The 27,118-nt window shown below is 37.7% G+C and overlaps 2 protein-coding genes across 4 annotated transcripts in view; both read left to right on the top strand.

The window, feature by feature from the left end:
• Window positions 1–1,256: 1,256 nt before the first annotated feature.
• drpr (draper) overlaps window positions 1,257–27,118 on the top strand; it is an 87,860-nt gene continuing 61,998 nt past the window's right edge. For 2 of the 3 annotated variants that reach the window (XM_065219881.1, XM_065219882.1), the window contains exon 1: window positions 1,257–2,190. The gene's annotated coding sequence lies outside the window, so the exon portion shown is untranslated. The remainder of the gene's footprint in view (window positions 2,191–27,118) is intronic. The other variant, XM_065219880.1, reaches the window with a different exon arrangement.
• On the top strand, window positions 15,241–17,097 carry LOC135699541 (solute carrier family 25 member 35-like). Its single transcript, XM_065219820.1, has 2 exons — window positions 15,241–16,678; window positions 16,744–17,097. The coding sequence occupies exons 1-2, from the start codon at window positions 15,970–15,972 to the stop codon at window positions 16,929–16,931; spliced, it is 897 nt and encodes a 298-aa protein (XP_065075892.1). The 5' UTR covers window positions 15,241–15,969; the 3' UTR covers window positions 16,932–17,097.

The following is a 27,118-nucleotide window of genomic DNA, read 5'->3' as shown; positions in this document are numbered from 1 at the left end:
GACGTTTTGACAGCTCATTCGACACAGAAACACCCTGAAACACCCAAAAACACAAAAGAAACACAATCAGCACAGTCACAAGGTGGCAGAGTGACTTACCCCCTGGCCATAGACTGGTTTATCTCCGAGGTCTTTTCTTTTCTTTGATTTGTTTTCCGTCGATCTTGTTTTCCGTGCTGAGCACCACCCTAGTAAAAATAACCATAAAAGAGAGCTTAACGACATGTTCGGGGTATCATCCAAACCATTTGTGGAATAGTTTAGCCATCTGGGATACAGTTCGTGTATGGTACTTGTTTATTAGGGCAATGCTACCAACGCCAGGAAGGCAGCTCCCACCTGGACCCTACATATCGACCCATCATCGCATGAACCGGGGACCAACGGCTTCAGAGATGTTATGCCTCAGAATAGCTACTTTTAATAGCGGCATCTGGTGCAAAAATCAGCCATGCTATTATCATAGAGGTAACTCTAAGACCACTGGGTCCCGAAGAAAATCATTATTTTTTGGCTCACTCAGTACCAGAACAACAGTCCCAAGCAGTCCCAAGCTATTTCACTCACCCCTGCATGTTCTGCATGAATCCACACACCCCTGATGTTATCTGTCAAACTTTCATAGCGAATCAAAACAAACATAGTGTAGTAATAGAATTTCAACTAGAATAGGGTACGTTAATCGTTTGCTTGGGACCAATAGGCTACTAAAGTGGTGAGCCAATTTAAAATCGTTAGTTTCGTATTGATTGTTGCTATTATTCATTATTATATTAATTATAATAATATATCATTATATCAGTGCTAACATTTGAAAACGGCGCAAAAGCCATTTGTAAACAAATGGTTTGTGGGCCCTTTACTCGCTACCCGAAGAACGCCCACGCAAACCAACAGCATCGTCAGGAAGGGGAAAATTTCCCCTACCCGATGTTGCTGTTGTGTCGCGTGGGTGTACTTCAAGTAGTGAGTAAAGGGCCCACAAACCATTTGTTTACAAATGGCTTTTGTGCCGTTTTCAAATGTTAGCACTGATATTAATCATTATTGATTATTAATTGATTTACCTTTACCTCGTGGTGGACCCCTTGATGTATTTGAGATTGCAGGGCTATGTAAATGAAACGAAACGGTAGTTCAGCTCTGTATACACTGAGCATGAAACGTCATCCAAAGACAAAGCAAAATAAAAAAAAAGAATCAAAACTTTTCCGACAGCAGCTTTAGAGCTCAGTTCATTTTGAGAACCTGAGCGAAATGGTTGTAGCGGATTTGAACGATTTTTGAAGTGTTGAAGTGGTTGGTTTCCTTTTTTGTGTTTAATCGTAGTGGAAAAGATGCAACAGCAGTTTTGATCGAAAATCTGCTCAACTGATCGAAGAAATTGTGTTTTAATTGGAAAATTTAATTTGATTGCCCTGTTATAAAGCGAAAATTTGAAGAGTTCACCCACTTGTAAGAAAGACGGAGAAAACAAGGAAGTTTCGAATGCGCTGTCAGATTTCAAATTCCAAAGTTTGTTTATTTTGATTTCATCCAGCCATTCTCTAGCAATAAATAATCATTGATTTGAAACCGATTTTCCAACAGCGTGTGAAAGTTTCGTTCAAGCAGATTTAGGTTGCGATTTATGCAGTCGTGAATGTGTTGACACCACCGAAACGGAGAAAGAAAGTTGTTATTGCGAAAACCGCGATTGAAGCAAAATAATTTTGCCTCAGAAAGAGCGCTGTGTGGTGTTGGTTTGGTTGCTGTACCTTTGTGTGTGCCATTTGAGCTTGCCTCCACTCGACCGCTGTGCTGGTAGTGGCAAATAACATACGGGTAGGATTTGGAAGCAGCAGCGGCTCGACGAGCTTGGCCGCGTCACACACTAGCAACGACATCAAGGCAAAAGGAGAAGAAAAAGTGCGCGCGTGATGGTGTACGACAACAAGCATACGAAGAAAATTATTCAATAGTTTCGTCATCACAGTTCATTGAGCAAATAATATTTAAAAAAAAATCGCGTGGAACATTTTGCAGCAGTTGTGCTGTTCTGCGATCTAATAGAAGTACCTACATGCAAGAAGAGTGAGCGACCGACAGCAGCAGGAGGAGAAGCACAAGGCTGAAAAACATTCCACGAACTCGCCGGGTTTACATTTGAAGCAATTCCATTTGGGGCTGACCGAAATTTGCGCTGAGCTGGTAAGTTTTTGTTTCTTTTTGCTGATAGAGTAGATTTAACTTGAAGAACGTATTGCGTAGTCTTTACATAACGATGGTCTGATGGTTGATTGGGTTGTTGATTTACATGGTTTCCACGAAAATGAATGAAGCTGTAAGACCTTTCACCCCACACATTAGAGAGTTTTGTACATACCTTCCTACACATTCGCATCTAATTCATATGCATATAGCATGACCATCTCCCGCCTCATTCTGCTGCATTAACGATAAAACTTACCCAGAATGCGAACAGATGTTTAAAAAGCAGTTCACAAACCGCACACCTTCGACCTGTCGCCCTATAAAAAAGCAAACCCGTAATAACATTAGCCCTCAAACGGGTTCCTTCTATCCACATCTATCGAGCATTAGCAACAACAAGGGCAAAGAGATTGGGGCCGAACGAAAATAAACTCGATAACAACAGACGACGAAAGAACGAGTGAACATTTTATTTAGTTACTACACTCGGTTATAAACTCCAGGTCTGGTTAACTCGCAAAGAAAACAAAACATAATCAAAGAGAATCGTATACGAACGCGCTCTGTATGTTGTGCATGCTGTTGAACCTCCTCTATATATTCGATGCTGCTTGTTGGCTTTCTTGCTAGAGAGCGGTAAGTAAGCGGTGCAACAACCGGATCGTTGACTTTGGTTCAGGTTCTTATTACCTACCTACTGGTTATTCTGCAACGCAACACAGTCGGTCGTTATGCATCCAGATTCGACAGAGAAGTGGGTGCACCATCGTCGCCGACGTCGGCGTTTGTGGGCGATTCAGACTGAGAGATGTTTGCAACCTACCTCTCACTTTTTTGGTTTATGTAAAGAACTAAAACGACACTGTCCTTAGCGTTTGAGATACATTGAAGAGAAAATGCTTTTGAATTGCTGATAGGTAACTGGATCTGATGATAATTTTAGAAGCTTTTACAATTGTGCTGTGTCGCCTCATGCTTCCTATGTAGATCGGAGATTGATAAACAGATTTGTTTGTTTGTTTGTTTAATATGCTAAAGACCAGTTCAAAACTTCGGACAGTCTCAAGTATCTTTTTATCGGTTAAAGCTCTTATCGTTCTTCTTTCCGTATTGGCTCAGAGAGCTTCCGTGTTTGGACTGCGGATGTACAAAACTTGACCAAAAATGTTCAAGCTATCTTTATGCTTGCATTTCCGGCTTAGATAAATGTTCAGGAATTACTGGAATAACCCAGTAGGATACTAAACATAGCGTTGAAGTAGGTAAAAATAGCTGCATTGAAACCTTTCATTTTATGTTTTTTTAGGTTCTATTATCTTTATGATTTTAGAAATGCTGTATAGGAAAAGTGGCACCTAGATTCACGGAAGCTTTTTCTAATATAATTTGTGGAGACGCAAATGACAATCTACTCAATTTAAGGGAAATCGAGCTAAGAGGGAAACCTTAAGTATTGTTATTGTTTTTTCGTAAATAAATAAAGCGTTGTGATTATAATACCAGTATTCTGTGAGTTAAAGTCATACTAAAGGAAGCATTATATGCCATTTATTACAATCATTGCCATCAATACAATTGTATTATAAGAACTCAGAACCGAATTGGACACGTTCGGATATCTTTCGGATACTCTTGGTGAAGTGGGCAAGGACTAGTATGTGCCGAAATTCATAATGGGACACATCAAATCACATTAACATACAAGAACAAGATTGTTAGATGTGCCGGTATATATTTTATGGACATAGGGGAAGCTAGTCAACAGTGAGACAGATTTTGTTCAACAATTTTTCGATGAAAGCTACGAACAAGTCTTCCAGACTCCATTCGAATTATATAGGTTTCTAACTAACTCAAGTAAAGTTTCAGCCGTATTGGTTGTAATCTAATTTAGTTACGTTACAATCAGACACAAAAAAGTAAATTTTTATCTCATTGTTCCTCACTAGGCAAGAACAGTGAGACATAGAGTCTTGAACAATGAGGCACATGTTTTAGTATGACTCGAATCGAAAAATTATTATTCGAACACACCTTAAATTATATTTGAAAGGTTGTGTGGTTTATCGAATATGGGAACGATCATAAATTACGTCACGCTTTTAGGGGAAGAAAGGGGGGGGGGGGGTTAGAAACCGTAACGATCCATACAAAACACACACAAAAAACGTGACAAAGAGGGTAAGGAGACTAGAAAATTGGCCTTTTGGGTAACGTAATACTTTATACTTTTTCCCCTTCTTAATAAAAGATGTACATATCACTGGTATGTCATACTGTTCCCACAGGTATGTTTAATGAAAAAAAGTAAAATAGTTGAATTAAACAAACAATTTTATTTACATTACTTATGATTATAAAACCTTATTACTATGCTTTCATGCCTTGACGAAAACCAAATTGAAGCAATACTGCCTGGGTGGTTTAGTGATAAGAGTGACTGCTTCTCAGCCCAATGAGTCTTAGTTCAATCACAGCCGATGTCGGTGGGATTTGTCTGTGGCATAAAAATCTCTGGTCAGGAAAGTACAGCCTTTGGTCCCGGCCCATGTGTGTTGCTGGGAGCGATATCCGACGCAGGTGTGCTGGCTCCCTGCACATTCGATTATTGTCAATGAATAGCAATCGATGTCCGTCGGTGATTGGCACTAAATTGTGGAACAGAGACAGACGTTAAATAAATATCATTGAATCAAATCGGTGACGACAAATAAATAAATAAATATACGATAGTCATAAGTAAATTGAATCTAGATCAAGGGGTAGGTCACTTCGCACACCAGTCTTGGATCATCTTTTTGTCAGTGTGCCGCAGGTGTGCCGGTCATAGAGCAAGCTGCGATTGTTTGTAAAATATCCATCCCGGCAACCCGGTAGTTCTGACACCTTTTTGGTTTAAAATCGCAAGGATAAATCGGATTGAAGATGACGCGGTAAGTTGCGGGTGTGCAAAATGTTGGTGTTTTGTGTTCATAGGATAATAAAAGTCCTGTGTTTTAAGGTTCTATAATGCACCTCAAAGGTAGACCAGAAACCTAGCCTTTCGTGATATGAAAAGCAACGGTCTATCAGCGGCCGGAAAGAGTTGAAACCGGTGGGTAACATTGTTGGAGACCGACAATAGAGGATGATGAATAAACTTCTGTAGTTTTTATTGTGTGCAAATCGCGTTTATTATTTGAATTAAGGGTATCAATGGGGTCTAATTAACTGCCTCTTTCTCTTGAGCCCACTGTAGAACCACAGACAAACAGACATATCTCTTTGAATAAGATTTTCTTGAAAATATAGATCTCAAAGCATAGACCTCAGAAACGACATCTCTCGGGCTTCTCGCGTAAAACAAGCAAACAATGTTGCATGCAAGGCAGTCTTGTAAGCGGTCACGTTAGTCAACACATTTTTTGTGATAATCGACTGCCTTTACTTCCGATACTTGTAAAACAAGCTATCATAGTATCAAGACCGTCACGAATGTATGTATTTTAGTTTTTCTCATAATAAGAGTTGCTGATGTTGTGCTCCCTCCCCATGGACATGGAGGTTGACGGTACTGAAGCAAAGGGTTATGTTTAATTTCTTTATATTTGCAACGATGATGATTTCCCATAGTGACACATATCACCTTCTTAATGCTTCAGTGTACCTCAAACGATTAATTCTTGGTTGTTAATAGAACTTCCTTGATGCAATCGGCTGCTTCATGCAGACTGAGCAATTCTTATTATAGTATCAGATTTGTTCTGTATACAGAGGAACTGGGAGGACTTATTAGAAACTTCTCACCAATAAAGTAATGACCTTCTAGTAAATTTTGCATATCATTTTATTAATATTTTATTTTATTTAAGCATATTATTTTTGTTACAGTCAATTAGCATTAGCATACAATACAAGAGATTTAATATTACTTGCTCGGTTTTGCGTAAAATAATCAATATGTATTTTGCTTGTAATTACCTTTGAATTTTTTTTTTGTGATTTCAAAATTTTCCTAGTTTGGTTAGAAGTTTCGAAGCTAACACATGTCCACAGGCCTAATAGAAAGATAGACAGACAAAGCGTATCATGAAGAATAGTTGCATGCAGGGTTGCTTCCACTAACTTTCTATAGATGAGTGATTTTCGGAGTTTTGAATTCGTTAGATGTTGTAATGGAGGTTTGTGTTGTTGGATGCGGGAGGAGATTGGAGGGCGGGTGTTTGACGCATAGAGCCTGTCAATTTCGCTTTCAGAGTGTCGCAGTCAGCGGTTTTATGATTCGTGAGCGCTCGCGATTCGTAGAATCGTTGATTGTGACTGCCAGTGGATTTGGCGGGTTTTGTGTGTCAGACGCTTGCTTTTTGGCCTTTTCTTGTGTCTAACATGTGCAGAGTATCATTATAGCGTGTAATGGTTTTGAGATTCCTGGTTGCGTGAAATATACTTGTGAGAATATCTTTTTGAGATTTTAGTAGCCACGTTTTGTTTGTAGTTTATATGTTATTACTTTCATGTAATTATCGTAAATAATAGTTATTCAATAATAGATAATTCATCCATATATTCAATAATAAATTTACGAATGACTATAATTTGGATACCTAACAATTGGACAGAATCACTAGCAAGAATAGGTTGTGTTCGCCTTCGAAAATATCGATTCGTTTTTTCAGGGTTGTAGTTTTGGTTTTCATCAGTGGTCCGGCTCTGATTGTGAACGATTTAGGTAGTATTTTTATGTAACTATTTAGCTTTTAGCACAACTTTGCTACTACGAATCCACAAAAGACATTAAATTGGAGGCGGATTCTGGTACGGAATTACAGGCTGCTATTCTGAGCAACTTATCTTCATAAAATTAAAAATTACATTTAGGTATTAATTAGCAAATATGAATAGTAGTTAACTTTAACATAATTTTGATAAAACAATCATTTCATCCAGTTCACTTTAAAACAAACAAGTATGAAAGGAGATTGCTTAGAATAAAGATAAAAGTAATATGCGCAATATTAAACGACATTAAATTTGAATCTGATACGGTAGGCCATATAACAGAGTCGATAGCCATTGCAAATCAACCATCTGTACCTGGTTATTTTCCTAACTTTCACCATTATTGCTGTTACTCTGACTATCCCCTATGTTCAACAGCTTTCCTTACTATCCGGTATCGTAAACAGGATTCATTTGACCCCTGTGGTTATTATTCTGTGATGCCAAACCTATACCTCTACCCTGGTGCAGTATGGACAGCGATTTTTCGCTGGTGACTTGGCCCTATGACCCCCTTATGTGCTTGAAAATGAAATGAAATAAGAGTTGCTGATGTTGTGCTTGTGTGAATTAAGAAAATAGCAAGCAATGATGTCCTAGTTATAACATTTCTGGTTAGAAATGGTTTAATTTACACCAAATTGAGGAATTAGAATGAAGTCACACAATGTGTCATGTCATATGATAGTTATTTATTTTTGCTCAAATGTTATTCTACCGTTTGTGTTGTGTGAGAGAGACGACAGTAGAGCATGAGTGTACGAATACAAACAGATTGTCACGCACGACAACGGAGCGAGTGTAGTAAAAAAACGTCAACTGTTTCAACCCCTGATGCAAGGTAAACAATACATAGAAACGTCAAAGTGATCCGATGCCAATGCAGCGGTAAGTAGTTCGCGGAAATGATAATTTTCAAATCAATCGTTAAATCGCCAACGATGAGCCGGATTGGGGTTGTTAGCGAAATGTTTAAATAAAACAGCAAAAAGGTTATTTTCCATTGAGTTCCCTTGCAGATTTCATCAGAACCTCCTGGAACACTACTCAGAAAAACTTTGGTAATACGCTTCCTGCCAAACATTCCCACACGCAGAAAAATGGATATTTGTTTCAGGGCCTAATGTATTTTGTTATTGATTCAAACATATAGTACCACTATTTCAACAAAACATATTTTAGAATCAACAAAATGGTTTTTAGAATCAACAAACAGATTTTTGACTCTACAACCGGTTTGTTGATTCAAAAATATTTTTCTTTGAATAAACCGAATAATATATTTGAATCAATACCAAACATATATTAGGCCCTGAGCCAAAAATATATCCATTTGAATTTAAAAATCATTTATCTGCGTGCAGGCAAGCTTGCAAATGCTCATTACAGCTAAAATGCTATTTTTCGGATTTATGAAGCTATAAAATATTTTAATGATAATTCTTATTTACAAGATGCAAGAACAGAAGGTAAAGTGTGTGTATGACACATAAAACATGTCAATTTAGCTTTCAGAGGGTCAAAAAATAACATTATAGTATCCCATTGTTTCATAATAACGAAAAATAGCATTTTAGCTGTAATGAGCAATTGCAAGCCTGTTCCCAGGAACTCCTTAAACATTCTTCAAAATTCTTATAAATTCTCCGAGGAATTCTCTTTTGACTATCTTCAAACTAGCTTGAAATTCTGCAAAGAATTTTTTTAGCTATAAGAATTAGATGCCCTTGCAACTATCGTTCATATTTCCTTGCAGCTGTACTCGAAATTCCTCTTCTATTAATTGATTGCTCAATATTTAAGAGATTGTCAGCCGTATGTGTATTTTGTTATTTGTGTTCTGTCTGCGCTTTCAAGTATTAAAACAAGCATTTGCCATGCGTTTTATTAATATAACATTGTAGAACGACGCACACACTTGCCACCATTCTCTCCAATTCCCGTTCAGCAGAAAACGCACTCTCACTGATACAGCTCACATTTTTCGGTCTCCATTTTCTTGCATTGGACCCCAGCTCGGTATATCTCATCCTCCGTTCATGCGGTCTCCACTAACATCCTGCGATGATGAATCTCTCATTATTGTAAGCAAATCATACAACCCCCGGTTAAGCAGCGCCGGTGGTGCAGTGGTAAGCGTGATTACCTCTCACCCCAGCAGGCCTGGGTTCAATCCCAGTCGACGCCGCCGGGATGTTCTGAGGCATAACATCTCTGATCACGCCTTCCTTCGGAAGGGAAGTAAAGCCGTTGGTCCCCGGTTCATGAGTTGATGGGTCGATAGGTAGGGTCTAGGTGTAGGAGCTGCCTCCCTGGCGTCGGTAGCATTGGTGCTCAGCACGGAAAACAAACCAAAGGAAAAAAAAAAGAAAAATACAACCCCCCGGGGTTGATACAGGGGGGAACCTGCTCCCAGACTCCTGAGAAGATAACTCAGGGTGTGGGGATGGGAGAAATAGCTCTCCCGACCCACTAAACCTTACCCTGTGCTCTAGGCCCTTGCCCTCCCCGGAACCGCCCGAAAGCATTACGTCTTGGGAGGGGGCCGGTTGCGCTATGGCGCATCACTTGGTGTTGTGTCCGACGTGACACTCGCTACTGCACAGTGAGCAGCTGTGCAGGGCCTTCCTCTTGTTGTTCGCTGTTCGTTGTTCGCCCGAGTTCTAGAGCAGACGTGATAGCCAGCCAACTGTCCAACAGGGCAGCTTAGGACAGATGTGACCGCTTACCAGCTGCGTGTGCTAAGCACTCTAAGAACCCGGCGTCACTCCTGCCTTTGCACAACGAGGGTTTGTGCAGGGCTTCTCAACCTCCTGGGACGAGCTGGATGGGGTTCCAGCGTCCCTACTCTGCGGTAGTTCGTTTAGCCGCAATATCTCTCTCTTGGGTTCGATAATTAGCGTTTCCAGGGCACACCACGAGGAGGCGAACCCCGGTTGGGCGTATCATCATTAATTTGACCGTAGGGTTAATACTCTTTCAATCCTCCTCCGGATTCCCTCCCGTCCCTGAAACTACTTCTGATTTCTATAGAGCTCCATGAAATTCTACTCACAATCCCCAAAGTAGCCTCTTCAGAACTAGCTTTTTAGTCACCTTTAAAAAATTTCTTGAAATACTTATAAAACTTACCTGAATTTTTAGTCCAATTCCATTGATTATTCTCCCCAGAATTTCTTAAGAACTATCCCTAGAATTCCGCCGTATAGAAGTCTTCTGACTTCTCGCAAAGTTCAAAAATTTTAAAAACTAGCCTAATCTTGAAGTGATGTGATATGATGGAATAGAGCCCACCATCAGTGCAAGGATTACCTATGACTGCAGATACTTCACTGGTTGTAAAGTTCTGCCTGATGGTTTGTTGCAGCAGGGTGAATCAACTTCATTGAAGACCTTTGGAAGACAAACGACGAGATGTACGTCTATCAACACGTGACAAGGGACTGTCAAATCCACGAACCCTTGTCCAGTCTACAAATCCTTTGAAACCCTTAGGCTGCCCCATCCCCCCAAACCCAGCATAATGAAATGTATTCAAAAAAGGGTTATTTAGAGAGAAAAATCTTCAACTGGAACGTACTCACCAAATCAATATTTCCGGGAGCGCATTCCCGATGCTTAATTTTCTCTAGTCATTTTTAAACAATTCCTCCTCCAGCGAATCCAACCACACAATAACTGGGTCGCTTCTCCGTGGCGTCGTCGCAAAAGAAATAACATCGGGAGTTCAGTGGGGGAGTTTGTTTTCGGAGCTCCTTCTTGACTCTTTGCTTGAACTCCTTGTTAGCGGCTTCTGGACCGGTGTGATGGTTGGTATTTAATACTGTTATAAAAATATGGTGAAATATATTTTCCTCTTTTTACGCGTCAAAAAAAAAATAACTGCGGTGAAAATTCACGTCAAACTTGTTCAAATGCACAGCCTATACTCTTATGAAAAAAAACTAGCCTAACCTTGAAGTATTGAAAAACAAAAAATCTCATGTAATGCAACTTCTTAGTCCGAGAATTCTAATTTTATTCCGTAGATCGTATCATTTTCTAAAATAATGTCTATGAATTTGGCCTAATGCCCGTTGAATAATTTACATATAACCTAGATAAATTTAAAAATTCAGATACATTTAAGAACAGTGGTAGAGACAACAATAGCTGCAATTTCCAAATCTACGACTAGATGCAGGGCTGATAGCGAGTCACTTTTTAGTGACTTAGTCATTTTTTTCAAGCCAGTCACTAAAAAGTCTCTTTTTTTAAGGCCAAGTCACTAAAGTCACTATTTCTTGTAATCAGTCACTATTTTCAACTTTTTTAGCGTGAATTTATTTCTAGATTGATCATTCTTTGCTTTAGGCGTTTAATCGTCTTTCTTTATCTACAAGGTGTCTATTCATTTTTCTAAATAAAATTATCTGACTTTTCCAGGTTTTCCCAGTATTTTAACGGATAAATTCCAGGTTTATAATAAAGCTAAATTTTTAAATATACTTTTTTTTTTGGGTATCAAAAACAACAGCAATTTACCCAAACGTTTTTAAGACATGTCAATCAGTTTTAAAGAAACAGCTTTACAATCAAATCCATTGAATGTTGAAGTTTATCACTTACTTAATGTCTCACTTAATAAAGTTATAAAGAACTTACCCAATTTAAGCAATTCCAAGATCAAAAATTATTCAATACCTTGAAGTTTCGTATTCCATTTACAAGTTCAAGGTATTGAAAATTTTCAAAGTGCAAGAATCAAGGAAAAAATAAATGATTTATTGCAAGTTCGTAGGAACTTTGGCGAAGTAGTGAGTAATGAAAAGAAATGATGAGAATTTCAGTGAAGCTCCATAAACAAACTGCGGGAACTTAAGGGAAGTTAATACGCTAAAAATATGGGGAACTTACTGGAAGCTTTAAGAACCACAAAGCGGTTCTTTTAGCATCCGAAAATTTTCGGGAAGTTTTATGAAGCTCCTTGAATTTCAAAGAACTTCACAGGTGTCAAGCGAACTTGAGAAATATAGAAAACATGACGGGGATGGTGCATTTTTTAAGAAGCTCTAAGTACCTCAGAAAAGCTAGATCTAGAGATTTTTTGGGGAATTTCAGACCTTAAGAGCAGTTTCCGGAGCTTTACTCCAGACTTTGGAGCAGTTTAAATATCTATGATCGTAAATTTAGAAAAATTCAGGTTAGTTCCATGATGTGCTGAAAAAAAATCGAGAACCCTTAAGATGTTCCGAGAATTTCAGGGAAGTACAGAATCTTTTAGAGAATTTATGAAAAATTCAGAAATATTTCATAAACTTCGCAGAAATCCAGAGAATTTCAGGGAAATTTAAAATTTTTTACGGAAATTCCATTTATTTCCGAGCAGAAGAACCGAGATCTTCAATAGAATTGAAAGTTTTAGGGAAGCTTCGAGAACATCAAGACAGATAGAATCAAAGGGCAGTTCAAACCATTTCAAGGAAATTGTAGAAACCTTAAAGAAGTTGCGAGAATCTCAGAGAATTTAGATGCGTCCGGGAATTATGAATATATATCAAACAAATTGCTGGATTATTAAACAAATTAAGAGAACTTCAGGTAACCACTGATAAGTTCAGGAAAAAATGGGGTTATAATACTTAAGGGAAATTGTCGAAACTTTAAGGCAAATAATTGAATTTCAGTAAAGTTGTGGGTTCTTAAAAAATACTGAAAATTCCGGGCAGTCTAGAGAACTTTAAAGAAATTCAATAATCGTTTAGGCAGTTTAAATACCACAAAGTCTAGACTATTGAAGAAGTTTCAAATAAGTGTCGATAATTTAAGGGAAGTGAACTTCTAAAAAAAATCTTGAGAACTTCAATGAAAATCATAGAACTATATTAATTATTTCGTTCTAATTCCATGAAAATTGCGGTACCATAAAAGTTCCAGAAATTTAGAAAAACTTCGAAAATTTCACAGAAGGACTGTGGTCTTCACAAACATTTCGAATACTTTATAGAAATCTATGGAGCTTAAGGAGAGATCCGCGAACTTCAGTATTTTTTATGAACATTGGGGAGGCCAGTTCCTTTAGTTTCAGAAAATTAGTGGTAAGTTTAATGCAGTACCCGGATTTTCAGATAACTTCAGAGACGTTATAAAGTTAATTGAGGTCTTCGCATACGTTCAGAAGCTCACTGAAGCTTAAACATTTTTAGGGCGGTTCAATTAAATTCAGCGCAATACAACAAGATTCATGAGAACTGTTAAAACTTTAGAGAAGTTTTGAGAATTTCAGAAAAGAACAAAGAACCTCAGAGCAGTTCCGTTAACATTAGAGAAATCACATGAATTTTAAAGAAGTTTAGAGAACTTCAGCGAATTGTTAAATGTTTAAAGGAGATCCATGATCATTGAAAAATTCAGGAAACTTTAGGAAGTCCTAAAAAGTTCAGGGAACTTTAAGAATTTGATGAGAAGTATTGTGAGTCTCACGTTAGTTTCTCAATCTACAAAAGAATTTCAAGGCAGTTTCATTAAATTCAGGAAAAAATTGAGAACTTTCAAGTAGTTCTGAAAACATCAGATTTGTCCATTCCATATTATACGGAGATTTCCATTGAAATATTCCTCAAAATTTTGGTGAAGCTATCCTCCGAATTCAATTTTCTTTTAGTTTTCCTTGGAATTCTCCACAATAAGAAACCCTTTCGAAAGATTCTCCGAATATTCATTGAATTCATTTCAGATTTCATTTTCAATCTCACTCCGTCCCTTGGAATTCTACTCACATTGAAAGTCTCCTAAGAATTCATTGGCATTTCTCCTCACAAATTACTTAGATTTCTTCTCATAATTTGTTTGGCAAACTCTCCTGAATTCATTTTCCGAATTCCTTTGAAGATGCCCTGGAGTTATTTTCAGATTTAATTGTAATCCTCCTTTAGGATTTTCAAAACAATTCCAAGGACTTATGCTTCGGATTCGTTTTCTCCCACAAACTTTATGAAATTATGCTCAGAATGCCCTTGGAATTTTCCTCTGAAGCTCCTCAGAAATTCCTAAGAGTTTTCATTAAAATTTACTTTTAGGTCACTTTTTAGTCACTATTTGTACAACTGTAAGTCACTATTTGGTCACTTATTTCATCAAAATGGTCACTAAAATCACTATTTTTAACAGCAGTGATTGCTACCAGCCCTGCTAGATGCCTCCCTTCAGATAAAGACTTGAGTGCGGGACAATCAATAGAACTGTACGATCATCTCCTTTTGTCAGTGGTGGCGCGGGGAGGGGATACTCCTTACCATCCCTCTCCAACTGGAGAGTTTGGTAAAGAGAGATGATCAACCCGATTCGTACCTTCCTCAAAGTAGTCCTTGCTCGCTTTCTACTCTCTATATACAATTTTCACTCTGCCGTACTCTTAACTCTGTACTTTCATCTCCGTACTTTCAACTCTGTACTTTCATCTCCTCATCTATCGTATAAAATAACCACTTTGAGTTCAGTTATTTGAAACTTAGCATCTTCCACTATTTAAAAGCATTTAAAATTTATTTCCTCTGAAGTTTAATGAGTATCTAGATTATGTATCATAATGTGGCAAATTGTTGCGATATTAAGACGTAATAAATTTTCAAAAGTTTGAAAATTATTTTGTTTTCCTTGAGAGGGAGTTTTTCTATGGTTTTTCAAATAAAATGCCATAGTTTCTTTTTTCATTTCTTACCATATTAAGCTGTTTATATGAAACCGGGAAAAATATGTTGTTTGCTTTCTATCGATAACAATGAGCTGCCATAAGTGCTTACAACACATCCACAGGAATGATCTACGTGCAGAGTGCGATGGAACCTGTGCCAGACGATTTCATGGGAAATGCGCTGGGCAGAACACATCGATCGTCGAAGAGGAATTGGCTGATCTGAAAAGTAAAGGGTATGAAATATTGAGCACACCATCGTCGTTAACCCCAAGGCAAAACACAGCGGCATTGTCTTCCACTCCGGTTACGTCTTTCAAATTTTCCAATAGGTCAAACGTTGAGGCCAATAGCTCTTGTTTTCAAAATAAGGGGAAATGTTCACACGAAGAGAGACACTGGTGCCGAGATATCGTGATAGTAGAAACCTTGATTTTGTCTCTGTTGTGTTGATTGTTGTATTAAAATCTAGTTAATTAGTTCAATAAGCATTGTAGAGGAAACACCAGGAGGATAAATTCCAGGCAAACACCATAACATATTTCTTGAGGCATCCAATAGACCCAACCATAGATTCCAGGATTCGTTAGTAAGTCAAACAAAATTATAAACTCTTTAATTAATGATTCCATATATATTTTCAACGCATTTGAAAGATGAAATTATGAGAAAATTTCTGTAATTACCCTTCCCACTCAAGGCGCTATAAATATCAACCAACCGCCAGAATCATCTTAAAATAGAATCCGACTTTCCTTGACCCATACAACAGGTTTGTTCGTTACGGTGCAATACATAAATCTAGAAACCAGGGGGTAACCATAACAACAAAAGCGGTTTGAAAACAAAGAATAAAAAAAGTCCAACTGGTTCAGACAGAATACATTCCAATGGGAAATGCTACGAACATGGTAGATTAAAAAGAAGAAAGAGCGACATTAAAATTCTTTCCTGTGCCTGTCCTCCATTCAATGTACCGACATATCAGAGCGTCAATACGTAGGTCATTAGCTTTTCATCGTACACCTTTTGTGAGCTGTCCGAGTTCTTTTTTATGGGATTCCATTTTTTCGTTCTACCTTGCGTGGGTCGATCAGAGACATCGGAGTGAGTTTGTTCCATGGGACACACCTTCTAGCTTGTGGTGAAACTGTACCATTCCAGGTACTCTATGCTTGCCTATTCTAACTAACGCTTGTCAATCACTAACCGCTGTTTGCATCCTCATTTGGCTAACGATAAAGATAACGATAAGATAAGATAATAAGAAAATTTCGCGCGCATGCGCGTTCTTCTCATTTGTCGCCAGTCGTTGAATTCCAGTCTGGAACAGTCGCTGCACAGAAATGGAGTTCGTGCTAGGGGGTTTCTCGTCCTGCTGTGCCGTACTCTTCACAAATCCGTTCGACGTCCTGAAGACTCGTCAACAGCTGGAAGGAGAACTCCTGGCCAAAGGCAGCGTCAAAAATCGTGCCTATCGAGGCCTAGGGCAGTCGATTGTGACGGTGGTCAAGACCGATGGATTACGAGGCCTTTATAAGGGATTACCCGCTGCTGTCCTGTATCAATTTTCGATGAATAGCCTTCGACTGGGCACCTACCAGACGGTGGATAATCTCGGTTGGACCCGCAGTGACAACGCACTTTTGACGCCTTTCTTATCAGTGTTTTGGGGTGGCATCGCCGGAATCAGCGCGTCGGTTTCCTGCCCGTTTTATGTAATCAAAACACAAATGCAGGCTGTTAGCAGTGGGAGCTATACGACAAAGTTCCAACATCGGCACACTGGAGTGGTGGCTGCATTCCGGAATATATACCGGGAAGGTGGAATCAAGGGGCTGTACAGAGGCTATACGGCACACATGGCACGGATTACTATGGGATCTGCGACTCAGATGGCCTCATTTACTGCGTGCAAAGATTTCTTCGTGCAATACGAGTTATTCCAGGAGTCGGTAGTGCTGACAGCGTTGGCAAGTAGTACCGTGGCAGGATTTTTCACTTCAGTGCTGATGTCACCGTGTGACGTGATCACAACCCGGATGACCAACCAAGGTTTGTCGCGATAAGACGGCTGCTTAGAATTGGGCAGTGTAACGTTCCTTACTATCTCGTTATAGGTGTATCGTCGACCGGCAAAGGATTGCTGTACAAGAACATCTTTGATTGTTTTGTAAAAATCTACCGATCTGAAGGAGTTCATGGGATGTACAAAGGATTCGTTCCGCTGTATGTACGAGTAGTTCCGCATTCTGTTTTGAATCTTACCTTTTGGGATATCTTCAAAAAACTGTACGATCGATACTAGACGGATGCTCGTAGGGATGATGAGCTTTTGTAGAGATGCTAGACCTATCACACGTGCACGTATAATTGCAAATCACTAGTCGCAGATCTGAAGGCAGCAGCAGTAACAAGGATGGGGATAATTGTTACAGTGCCATAAATATAGTACACATATTACAACTGACGAATTTGATTGACAAGTCACTATGTTTGTAGAAGTCCTTATTATAATAAATTTTTGTGAGAGTGGGGCCATGAAAATAAAAATCCAACCTTAATGACGAACTCCCACATTCAGTATTTACACGTGTTCCGTATTTTCTTTCTCAGGACGTAGATTCTTTAGAACTTTTAGAATCATTTCCTTCCCATATAGTGGACTTCCTAAACCAATTTCTCAGGAGCTTATTAGTGTTAACCTGGATGCTTATCGCACCCATAGAAGAATGGAAATTGAATGGAATTTTAGAAAGATACCTATCAAAAAAACGTTACGATGCTACTAAGTTTCTTCTTACGAGACATTTTATGGGTTCTAGTTAATTTTCTTATGACACTGTGCAATTCACAAGTGAAAATATTAAGGTTTTCGTGAAACTATAATCGATAGATTAAGATTAGACACCTTATATGCAATGATCATCGGTTAAACCGTTGATTTTGTAGATGACTGATTGAAACAGCTTGGGTAATGTTCATGTAGGTATATGTCCTTTTTGGTGACTGGTGCTCAATGTTTGGATGGAGAGCACAGGAGAACACATTCCTCTTCTGTTTAGTTTAAGACACTTTATGGGTATAATATAAGTTAAGTACAGCACTTTCCTTCTACTAAAACGCAGAATCACAGCCGGTGCAGCGCGTCCGTTAGTCTTTTTCCTCGCATTTCAAGCTTATTGCTTATCGCATATTAGCTTATTGTGTGCTCTCAACTTAGTGTTTTAGATGCACTCGTACAGTTATTAATTTAGATGCCTGTACCATTTATGCATTAGTTTAATTGTGTGGCAACTTGCAGGGTGTCCATCCAATCGGGAAAAAAACCGGGAACTCCGGGAAAACTCAAATTGCTCCGGGAAAGATCATATATACTCATCCCAAGTAACAATTTTGATTTTATATTAGTCTTGTAGGCCATCATTTGGTCTTGAAGAATCCTTTAAACCTTTAAACTTGTAATGTTACCTGGAATCAATCAACTTTATAGCACATACATCATTATACTCTCTTGCTTACAACTTTCATATTATTCTTTTCTCTCACTTGCAATCTGTTCGCGCCCGGATCAAGCGGTGATTTTGTCGTTGTTCCTATTACTATAGCTAAATTTATAGAATTTCATATGGTGTCATTGCTTGAAGTCTTTTGCCACAGTTTTCCGAGTGAAGTAGTTCTAGTATAAAGGCTGAGCGAGACATATCCTGTTACGAAGTTACTTCAAGATAGAGATGCAGATTCATGCCGTCTCAAACTCCTTGCAAACTTCGATCATGCTTAGCATGCAAATGTTCGACACCGGACATAGAGATAAATTAAACATTAATTTCTGCACTTTGTGCTAACCAGATACCAAGATTAGGACATCTTTGAATACCGAGGATAGTCTGTACCTCTCACTCCAAAATCATGAGTTCAAATCTCACCCGGACAAAGCACTATATAATTACTATAAATAAAAATTGAAATTTTGCTAAGCATTCTCAAATCATCCTCTTGGAATCCTATTAAGATTCTATTAAGATTATTTCAAAAATCATCATTGGAACTTGCTTGCATGCATCCATTCTCTTCTCAATTCCAATCCCCAATTGAGAATAACATATTTTGACCTTACTACATATTACATACTGTATTCTTTAAGGTCAACGGATAACCGAAACAATAATCTATTCATGCGATAAAACTTGTGATGGTACTTGAGGTATTTTACCATATTTAATTGTTTCAATTAAACTGGGAAAAGTAGGTTAGCCAACTGGAAAAAACCGAAAAAAAAGTTTCGAAAAAAATAAACTCTGGTTCCGATATCTCTTCGTCATCTTGAAAGATTTCCAAGCTTAAGATGTTGAAAAATGGTCTAGGAAACTTTCCAAGCGCTACAGATTTTTTCAAAGACCTGAATTTCGATAAATCTTTGAAGGCCGGAAGCTTTAGTATCCGGCAAACATCGAAAAATCATGTAGTAGAATCTTCTTTTTTCAGTTCAGTTCTTTTCCAAGTCCATCAAATTGTATGTTCTACAAGTCCGGAATCAACAATCCCAGATTTTAGATAAATTGTTTGATTAAAATCATGAAATCTTTTCTATATTTTAGAAAGATTAAATTTTTCTCGGACTGTGAATTTACATTCTAACATATCGTAAATTATTCTATGCTTTCTTAATTTGTTTGAATTAAAGATCGTGAATTACTAAGTACCAGCATTAAACAAAATAACGTCCAATACCTCTAAAATGTAGACCAGAATCTTACAACTTTTTTGAAGATCGAGATTTTTCGGGAAAATTTTCGTCGTTCCAGAATAATGATAATTATTGATACGATCCACAGCACTTGTCTAGGTTCCAGAGACATGAACATTTGTCTATGTTTGAAGTTTTACAGAAGTTTCTATATTCGAGATCTTCAACTGTTTGCTTGTCTTAAAATTGACAAATTTGAGGAAGACGTTGAACATTTTTCTCTGTCTGCCTAATTTTTTTTTTCAATTTCAAGATTTCCTAATAAATTTCTATGTCCAATTCAACCAATTCGCGATCTGAATTTAAATTCAACTTATTCAACGGTTGGTTTCCAAAAAATCGTGGCAGAAAAATGAGTACTGTGTGGGAAATGGAGGTTACAAATTAACCTATCCAATTAATACTGATTTTACGAAAACAAATTTATAAGATGCTTCAACTATTTGTATTATTTAAAAAAAAAACTTGTAAAATGCTCATGGTGGTTTGGGAATTTGTCAAAGCGGATCGCATTCAACGACAGATTAGATCCATATCTTTAATATCTTTCCGATCAATAACACTTTTTTATTGTTTTAGAGTCACTATTCGGTCAATTTTTTCGTTATTGTAGTCAATATTATTGTATAAAATACCCAATACCAGCCCTGCAATATGAATTCTGCTGACAAAATTTTATAATTATCTCTAAAGGGTTATTTTTGAACGCCTTTTATAAAATATCACGAGATCCTGACCAAATACAATGTTACTGTCTTCGGCAAAGTTGGTCAGGGGGGTAAGGCCTTTTAGCTGGTGAACAGTAGTTCAGAATTTTCTCACAAACTCTAGGCTTTAACTTCCTGAACAACTTTGTTCAAGACAGTAACTTTCTATCTGGTAAGGATCTAGAGATATATCAGAAGAGAGAATTTCGCATTTTACGCGCACAACTGTCCACGAGCAAAAAATTTGTGATATCCTGAACAACTTTGCTGACTACAGTAATTTTCTATTTGGTCCAGAAATTGAGATATTTTATTTGCGAGAATTTCACCATGAAGTGAGAAAATTATGAACTACTGTCCACCAGCCATAAGACTTTGCCCTCCTTTGTTGTAGACAGTAACTTTCTATCTGATCAGGATCTCAAGATATAACATATGCGAGAAGTGTACATGTATACTAACGCCACGTGATGAGAAAATCCTTAACTACTGTTCACCAGCCAAAAAGTCTTGACCCCCTAAACAACTGTGCCGAAGACATCAACTTTCTAGCTGATCATGATCTCGAGCTATTGAATAAGCGAGAAAGGCACGTATATAATAGCGCCGCATAGTGAGACAATTTTGAACTATTCTTTCCCGAATACATTTACTTTCTATCTTGTCAGGATCTAGAGATATTTTATATGCAAAAATTTCATATGTATAGTAGCGCCGCAAAGTGAGAAAACTCTGAACTACTGTCCACCTGCGAAAAAGCCTTAACCTCCTGTACAACTATGCCGAAGACAGTACCTTTCTATCTGGTTGGGAACTCGAGATATTTTATATGAGAATTTCACGTGTATACTAGCGTCGCGTAGTGAGTGAATCCTGAACTATTGAGCACCAAGCAATAGACTTTGACCTCCTGAAAAACTTTGTGAAAGGCAGTAACTTTCTATCTGGTCAGGATCTCGAGATATATCCTATGCGAGAATTTCACATGTATACTAGCGCTACGTAGTGAAAAAATTCTGAACTACTGTCTGCCAGCGACAAGACTATGAGCTCCTGAACAACTTTGTCCGAGACAGTAACTTTCTATCAGGTCAGGATCTCGATGTTGTAATCAATTAAGTCAAATCCCACGTAGTATGGTCACAGTTTACGCGGTTTCCATTTACATTTTCCCTATTTTCCGCATTTTTTAGGTGTTTACTGTAATCAATGTTTAGCTTGTATAGATCAAAACAAGTTTTTTGAGGAATACTCGTTGGTTTCAGATCGATTGGTAACTCAGCAACAAAATGGCAATGGAAAACTCATGTGTGTTGTACAAAGTACAACAGCGCGAGTAACGGAGGGTTAACATTTTTGCTAAAATTTGGCCATTTAGGATCTTGTAAAATGTTCGTCTTTGAGAATTGTAGCACGGATCAAAATGACGTCTAATACAAAGATGTAGAGAAAAATTATGTTTTTCTGGGGAAAAATATACATAAAAATCATAATTATTTCAAAATGTTCTTGTCCAATCTATGATTTTCCTTTGCATACTTTTGAAATGTTTTAAATTATGGACACTTACAAAATTTACATAAATCGTAGCACAAGAATTTTTGGTAAAATTTTTGAACTTTTTGTTATAACGCTTTTTAATTTAATTTGTACTCAAAAAATAAATAATTTTCTGTAACTTTTTCCCAAAAGTTATTGTTCTACAATTTTTGTCAATTTTAAAGTGATCCTCAATATTTCAAAAATTTGCATTTTTCATAAACTTTTTAATTTTTTTTTTCAAAAATCGGACATGGACATTTTGAACACAGACAGAAAAACATAATTAAAAAAGAAAAACATCTACAAAGTTACACGTCATTTCGATCAGAAGTGCCGTTTCCTCAAAAAATTTCAAAGACGGGATTTTGAAAATTTACAACATCCAAAATTGTCGAATTTTAGCAAAATGTGAATGATTGCCCATAACAAACAATTATTCAAAGTATCATAGAAATCGCAGAAGGGCTATTCAAAAATTCATTTTTGTTTCGCTTTTTGCCTGGAACCAAAGTTGGAAAAATTGGAAAAGTTCACGAAAAACTCATACATAAAATCATTTTGTTCCTTGGTATTACCCTATAGGATTTTGAAAAAAAAATCATCCTTGATCTCGAAAATCCCTGGATCTCAATTTATTTTAAGTAATCGACCATTATGCCAAACGACTTGACGCTAAATGTACTTTCTGGACCCATCAAAGCATTCCCTTTTCTACCCTATGCGTGATAATGTTTGCAAATAAGGTTCCCGTTTCACCTGTGCATACAATGCCTTGGCTTTCTTTGCATGCACGTAACCTATAGCTCATACCGTAGTAGGCTGTGTATAAAAGAAAATGATTTACTTAGTTTGACAGTTGCACCATGACGAAGTGGCAGCGTATTCGTGATTTCTCCCACGCGCAAATGTCGCAATAAGACATTTTAATCGCCGTGGGAGTGTCTCGGTGGACCGTCAAAATGGTTTTAGGCCGAGAAAAGAAAGGACAACTACCCGCGAAGGTGGCCACAGGTCGTCCGAGGTCAGCTCGGGTTCCGAGGGTTATCGCTGCTATTAAAAGGAGGAACCACACTCAGAAGTGGTTGCAGGAACATCTTCCGTTCTGGGCGAAGGATATGTGGCCACCATCCAGCCCCGATTTTAATCCGCTGGATTACTCAATATGGCGCGTCATGAAGGCCAAGGCCTGTTCTAAACGCCACCCGAGTACAGCAAGCCTCAGACAAACATTGACCCGTTCCTTGGAGAGAAATGGATCCAGACTACATTATTAGAACCTGCCGTGCATTCTGGAAGCGTGTGGAGGCCGTAATTGCAGCAGGTGGAAACTCGATCGATGCTTAACATAGTTTAAGACTCTGAGAAACATCCCCTCTTTGAATAGATAAAAAAAACTCGAAAATGAAATTTATGAGATTTTTTTTAATTTTGACATTGCTCAATTGAATCATTATCACGCATACGGTAATAGTAACTAAATACCATCTAAAGTATAGAGTTTGCATTAAGCAGTACGACTCCAAATAGCTGAGATCTGTTAGGATTTCCTTTGGGAATTAAAACATGCTTCAATATGAACATTCCATCATACAAATCAGAATGACAACGCATATCAGTACGTACATAAAGAACAAAGACAGGTACCCAGCGAGTGAATAAATGGCTCTATTCATACACGAGACAAAGTCTAGCCTGTGATTACTGCCATCGCATTGCTGGCCAAACATTAGGTATTATCGTTAGCTTCATGCACAATGTGCCTCCATCTCCGTCTCTGTGATGGAGGTACATACGAACATAAATCACATTGCATTCGTTCATCGTTGACTGCCTGACGTCTTTCAAGTGATACGAGTTCTACCACAAGTTGCAGAGCTTATCGCTACTCTTTTCATCTCGAAAACGGTGACGACTGTGAGACTGAGTATGAATAATAATTTTCCGAATTAATTGATAATTACCTATCTGATTCCTCGAGCCGTGCTGAAACAATAACAAAATTCGAATTTCGTCTCGTTTCGCTGGCATGTGCAGATGAATGTGACTCTGGTGACGCTTCACTTGATGCATTATTATCAACTATGTGGTGAAACAAAGCGTTCGGATTCACTGTCAAGGTTGCATTATTAATGCCGACTACAAGTGAGGTACAGTTATTCTCGCAACATGCAATCAGCCGAACCGGGATCTGATTGAATGGATTTTTCATGACGTGTATGTTTTGGTATGGATGCAAATAGAAGAGAAAGGGCGGTAACGTTTGCCAGACAGTCAATTTTTTACACGTTAGTGGAGATATGTTAATATAATTTACCAATCGATCGGTGGTTTGATTCAATGTTAGCACGTGTCAGACACATGCTATAATAGAATAGATTACTGTTTCCGTTCGACTGACGACCAAACTGAATAATGTTAAGGTAAGAGAAAATGTCAAAATTAATGACCTTCCGTTATTATTTATCAATAAGCCTTTAATATCTCCCAGACTGTGTCACTCACTATTAAATAATTGGTCAACTAAACTTCCAGTTACTGCATATCAACTGCTATATGCCTATGGCAACCATGATTCATGAGCAAGCTACTGTGGTTTGTTACAGATTGGCGTAAATGCAGCTGTAATTCAGTTGATAATGTTCCCATATGATAGCAAACTTCTGATGGCAGACGTTACTGACGGTAGAGACCATCATGTCTCTAATTTATTTGAGTGCTACCAGTTTCTAGAACTTATCTCGACCATTCTCAATGGACCAATGGAGATATATTAACAGCCAAGCACTTTCTCATCGGTAATGCAATCCAATAGAACATGCATGGTGAATTATCGCTCCCCACAGAAGTAAAGCCCTTCTGTGGTAATAACGGACAAATTATACGGGACGACTCTTCAATGGGCCCTGTGTTACAAGAATCACTTGAGAGTCGATACCACTAACTTCTGCTCCTCCTGCACTGCAGAAGGGATTCCTATTGACGTCAATGGGAAGCAAAAATAAACCATAATCAGTAATGACTTCATTTTGAATAGAACATTTATTTTTCTTGTTTTATACTATTTCTTGCAGAACATGTGTGGGTTTCCTGCACTGATAAAGTCAAGTAGTGTGCGCTTCGACTCTGCTTCCAGACTTAATATTGTATTCTATTTTTGCCATTTTTAGGTCATATCGTCTGAATTGCCACTGCTTTTCGCTTCTCATTAAAATTTAGTTCAGCGACCTTTGTCCGAATTTTTTTCTAAGCCCGATTTCCCTAATTATCATAAATAATAACAGTTGCCTAAAAATTAAATCATTCATAATTTGAATAACAGATAAAAAAAAATATGATCGACTTCGGTATTTTTACCACGGTTAGCTAAATCGTTCGATAACATTCTGACACTTAAGTTGATTAGAATCTAAGGATCTGTTCTATGTTCGGTAATAATTTCTAACTTTGTAAGAATTGAAGCTTAAAAATTAGGATGTACAGGATCTTTGTAGGCCAATACGCCATTTAGGGTGGGAATTGGGGTTTTCAATAAATCTTCTCAGTAAATAACCTTTAACATGAAACGTATTCCGATTCACCATGAAAAATATCGTACTCAGCCAAGCCTCTACTAGTACTCCGTTGTGCTTCTATAGAACTTGATTTTTGGCAACCAAAAACCCAATAAGAGAATGCATATAACAAGTATGCACAACACAGTGCAACACAATTGAACGATGCTAAAAATGTCACTGTTAGAAGGTTGAATGTATAATTAAGTCATAATAGATTCATATCAGAGCACATACACTACATAAGCGCAATCTTAAAGCCAGCTGACCGAAACATATAAATGGTATAAAAATCTGCTCTAAAATGTATTTTCTTGTGCGTGCGACTGTTTGTATCGGGTGTTACATAACTCGGAGCGTTTGGTACGGTATGTTAAATATAGGAAAAATGGCTCTAATTTTGGCCTATGGATCTAAGATTGGGCCCTAGATGAACGCGTCATTGGGACCGTACTAATGGATACTTTTGGTCGCTATTGAAAATTAAGTAAATTGCTGGGCCCAAATTAGGGGCATTTAGGCCGACATTACATCCATTTCCCCTATTTATTTAAACTCGAATTATTTCACAGAATCATCGTTGCGGCAAATGCAACGCAGTAGGCCAGGCCGTTTTGATGTTTGTGTCATACCTCATATATGCTGCAAACACCAATGTTGATAAGAAATATGATTAGTCGTTATCTAACCTTATCATTTTGCAGGACGCTTTCTCCTACTGGTTGCGTTTGTATTAGATTTGATTAGAGATTAGATTCAAACTATGTAAAAAAGCTTGCGATAAAAACCTGGAATTTTCCATTAAAGTCCTGGAAGAACCTAAAAAACTTAGGGAATGTTATACAGCAAAATTAGTAGACACCCCCCAGATTTCTTTTAGAAAAAAAATCAGTATTTATTTGGAATTTTAAAAATTTTATTAAAAATTCTTCAAAGTATTAGAACTATCAACATTTTTCAAAATCTTCAAAATTTTCTAGAGCCCTAATTTTGATTCTTCCAAATCTTGGGTTTTTCTTCAAATCCCTTATTTTGAGTATTTTTCTCAGTTTCAGATTGTTGAAAAAAAAGATCCTATTCTGTTTTTTTTTTCTTAATTCCGAATTCCGAACATTTTTATAAGTCGAAAAAAAAAATCATACTCTAAGACTCTAAACAAAGATTTTCATCTCAGAATCTTTTAAATTTTCTTAACACTCCGAATACGGTGGTAAAATACTTTACGCCGACTACGAAGCCTCCGAAAAACGTGTAGCGGCAAGTTTGCAATGACATAGCTTAGCCATTTCTAGATGAATTTCAAAAATTGCAGTACGTCTACTAGATCACTTTTTTTTGCAAGTGGCTTAAGATCAATAATTTAAACTAATGGGCACAAATGTTCATAATTAGCCAGAATACTGTCATGGTTTCAATATATCGATCCTGGAGACAACCGAACGGTCCTCCAGAAGATCCGGAATACCGTAAAAGTCATCTGTTAAAGTGGTCAATTCATGAAACTTCCTAGAGCTGCGGAGTTTTTGAAAAATACTAGGAACTGTGATGATAGAATAAATTTGGGGTCGTGACATAAACATGGGCCCTGATGGCCATGGGACCGTCCTCCAGAAGATCTGAAACATCCGTAAAAGTGATCAATCCACGAACCTGATCCTAGAACTCCGTGTTTTTTCGAAAACATTAAGAATTGTGGTATAAGAAAGAATTTGGGTCGTGACATAAACATGATCCTGGATGGCCATTAGACTGATGCAAAATTTGAAATTTTCGCTCCACATTACTTAAACGGTTCCAAATTGGGTCATGCTTAGCCTCCCAAAATTTGAACTACTTTAGTAAGAAACTGATTTGGCACAAACCATTTCAAGTTTATATGGGAATAACTATGGGAAAACTTATGTTTTTGTTCATATCTATCTAACAATTCACCACATCCCTCAAT

The sequence above is a fragment of the Ochlerotatus camptorhynchus genome, unplaced genomic scaffold (assembly GCF_037179485.1).
Source record: "Ochlerotatus camptorhynchus isolate MF236.1 unplaced genomic scaffold, CSIRO-AGI_Acam_v1.1 ptg000112l, whole genome shotgun sequence".
Classification (NCBI taxonomy): Eukaryota; Metazoa; Arthropoda; class Insecta; order Diptera; family Culicidae; genus Ochlerotatus; species Ochlerotatus camptorhynchus.
The sequence above is the reverse complement of the archived record's forward strand: the minus strand, read 5'-3'. Positions and strand labels throughout refer to the sequence as shown.

Excerpts from the sequence above, each read along its gene's own strand:
- LOC135699541 (XM_065219820.1), top strand. The coding sequence starts at position 15,970 with ATGGAGTTCGTGCTAGGGGGTTTCTCGTCCTGCTGTGCCGTACTCTTC. Across the intron at positions 16,679-16,743 it reads AACCCGGATGACCAACCAAG|GTGTATCGTCGACCGGCAAA; the intron begins GTTTGTCGCGAT and ends ATCTCGTTATAG.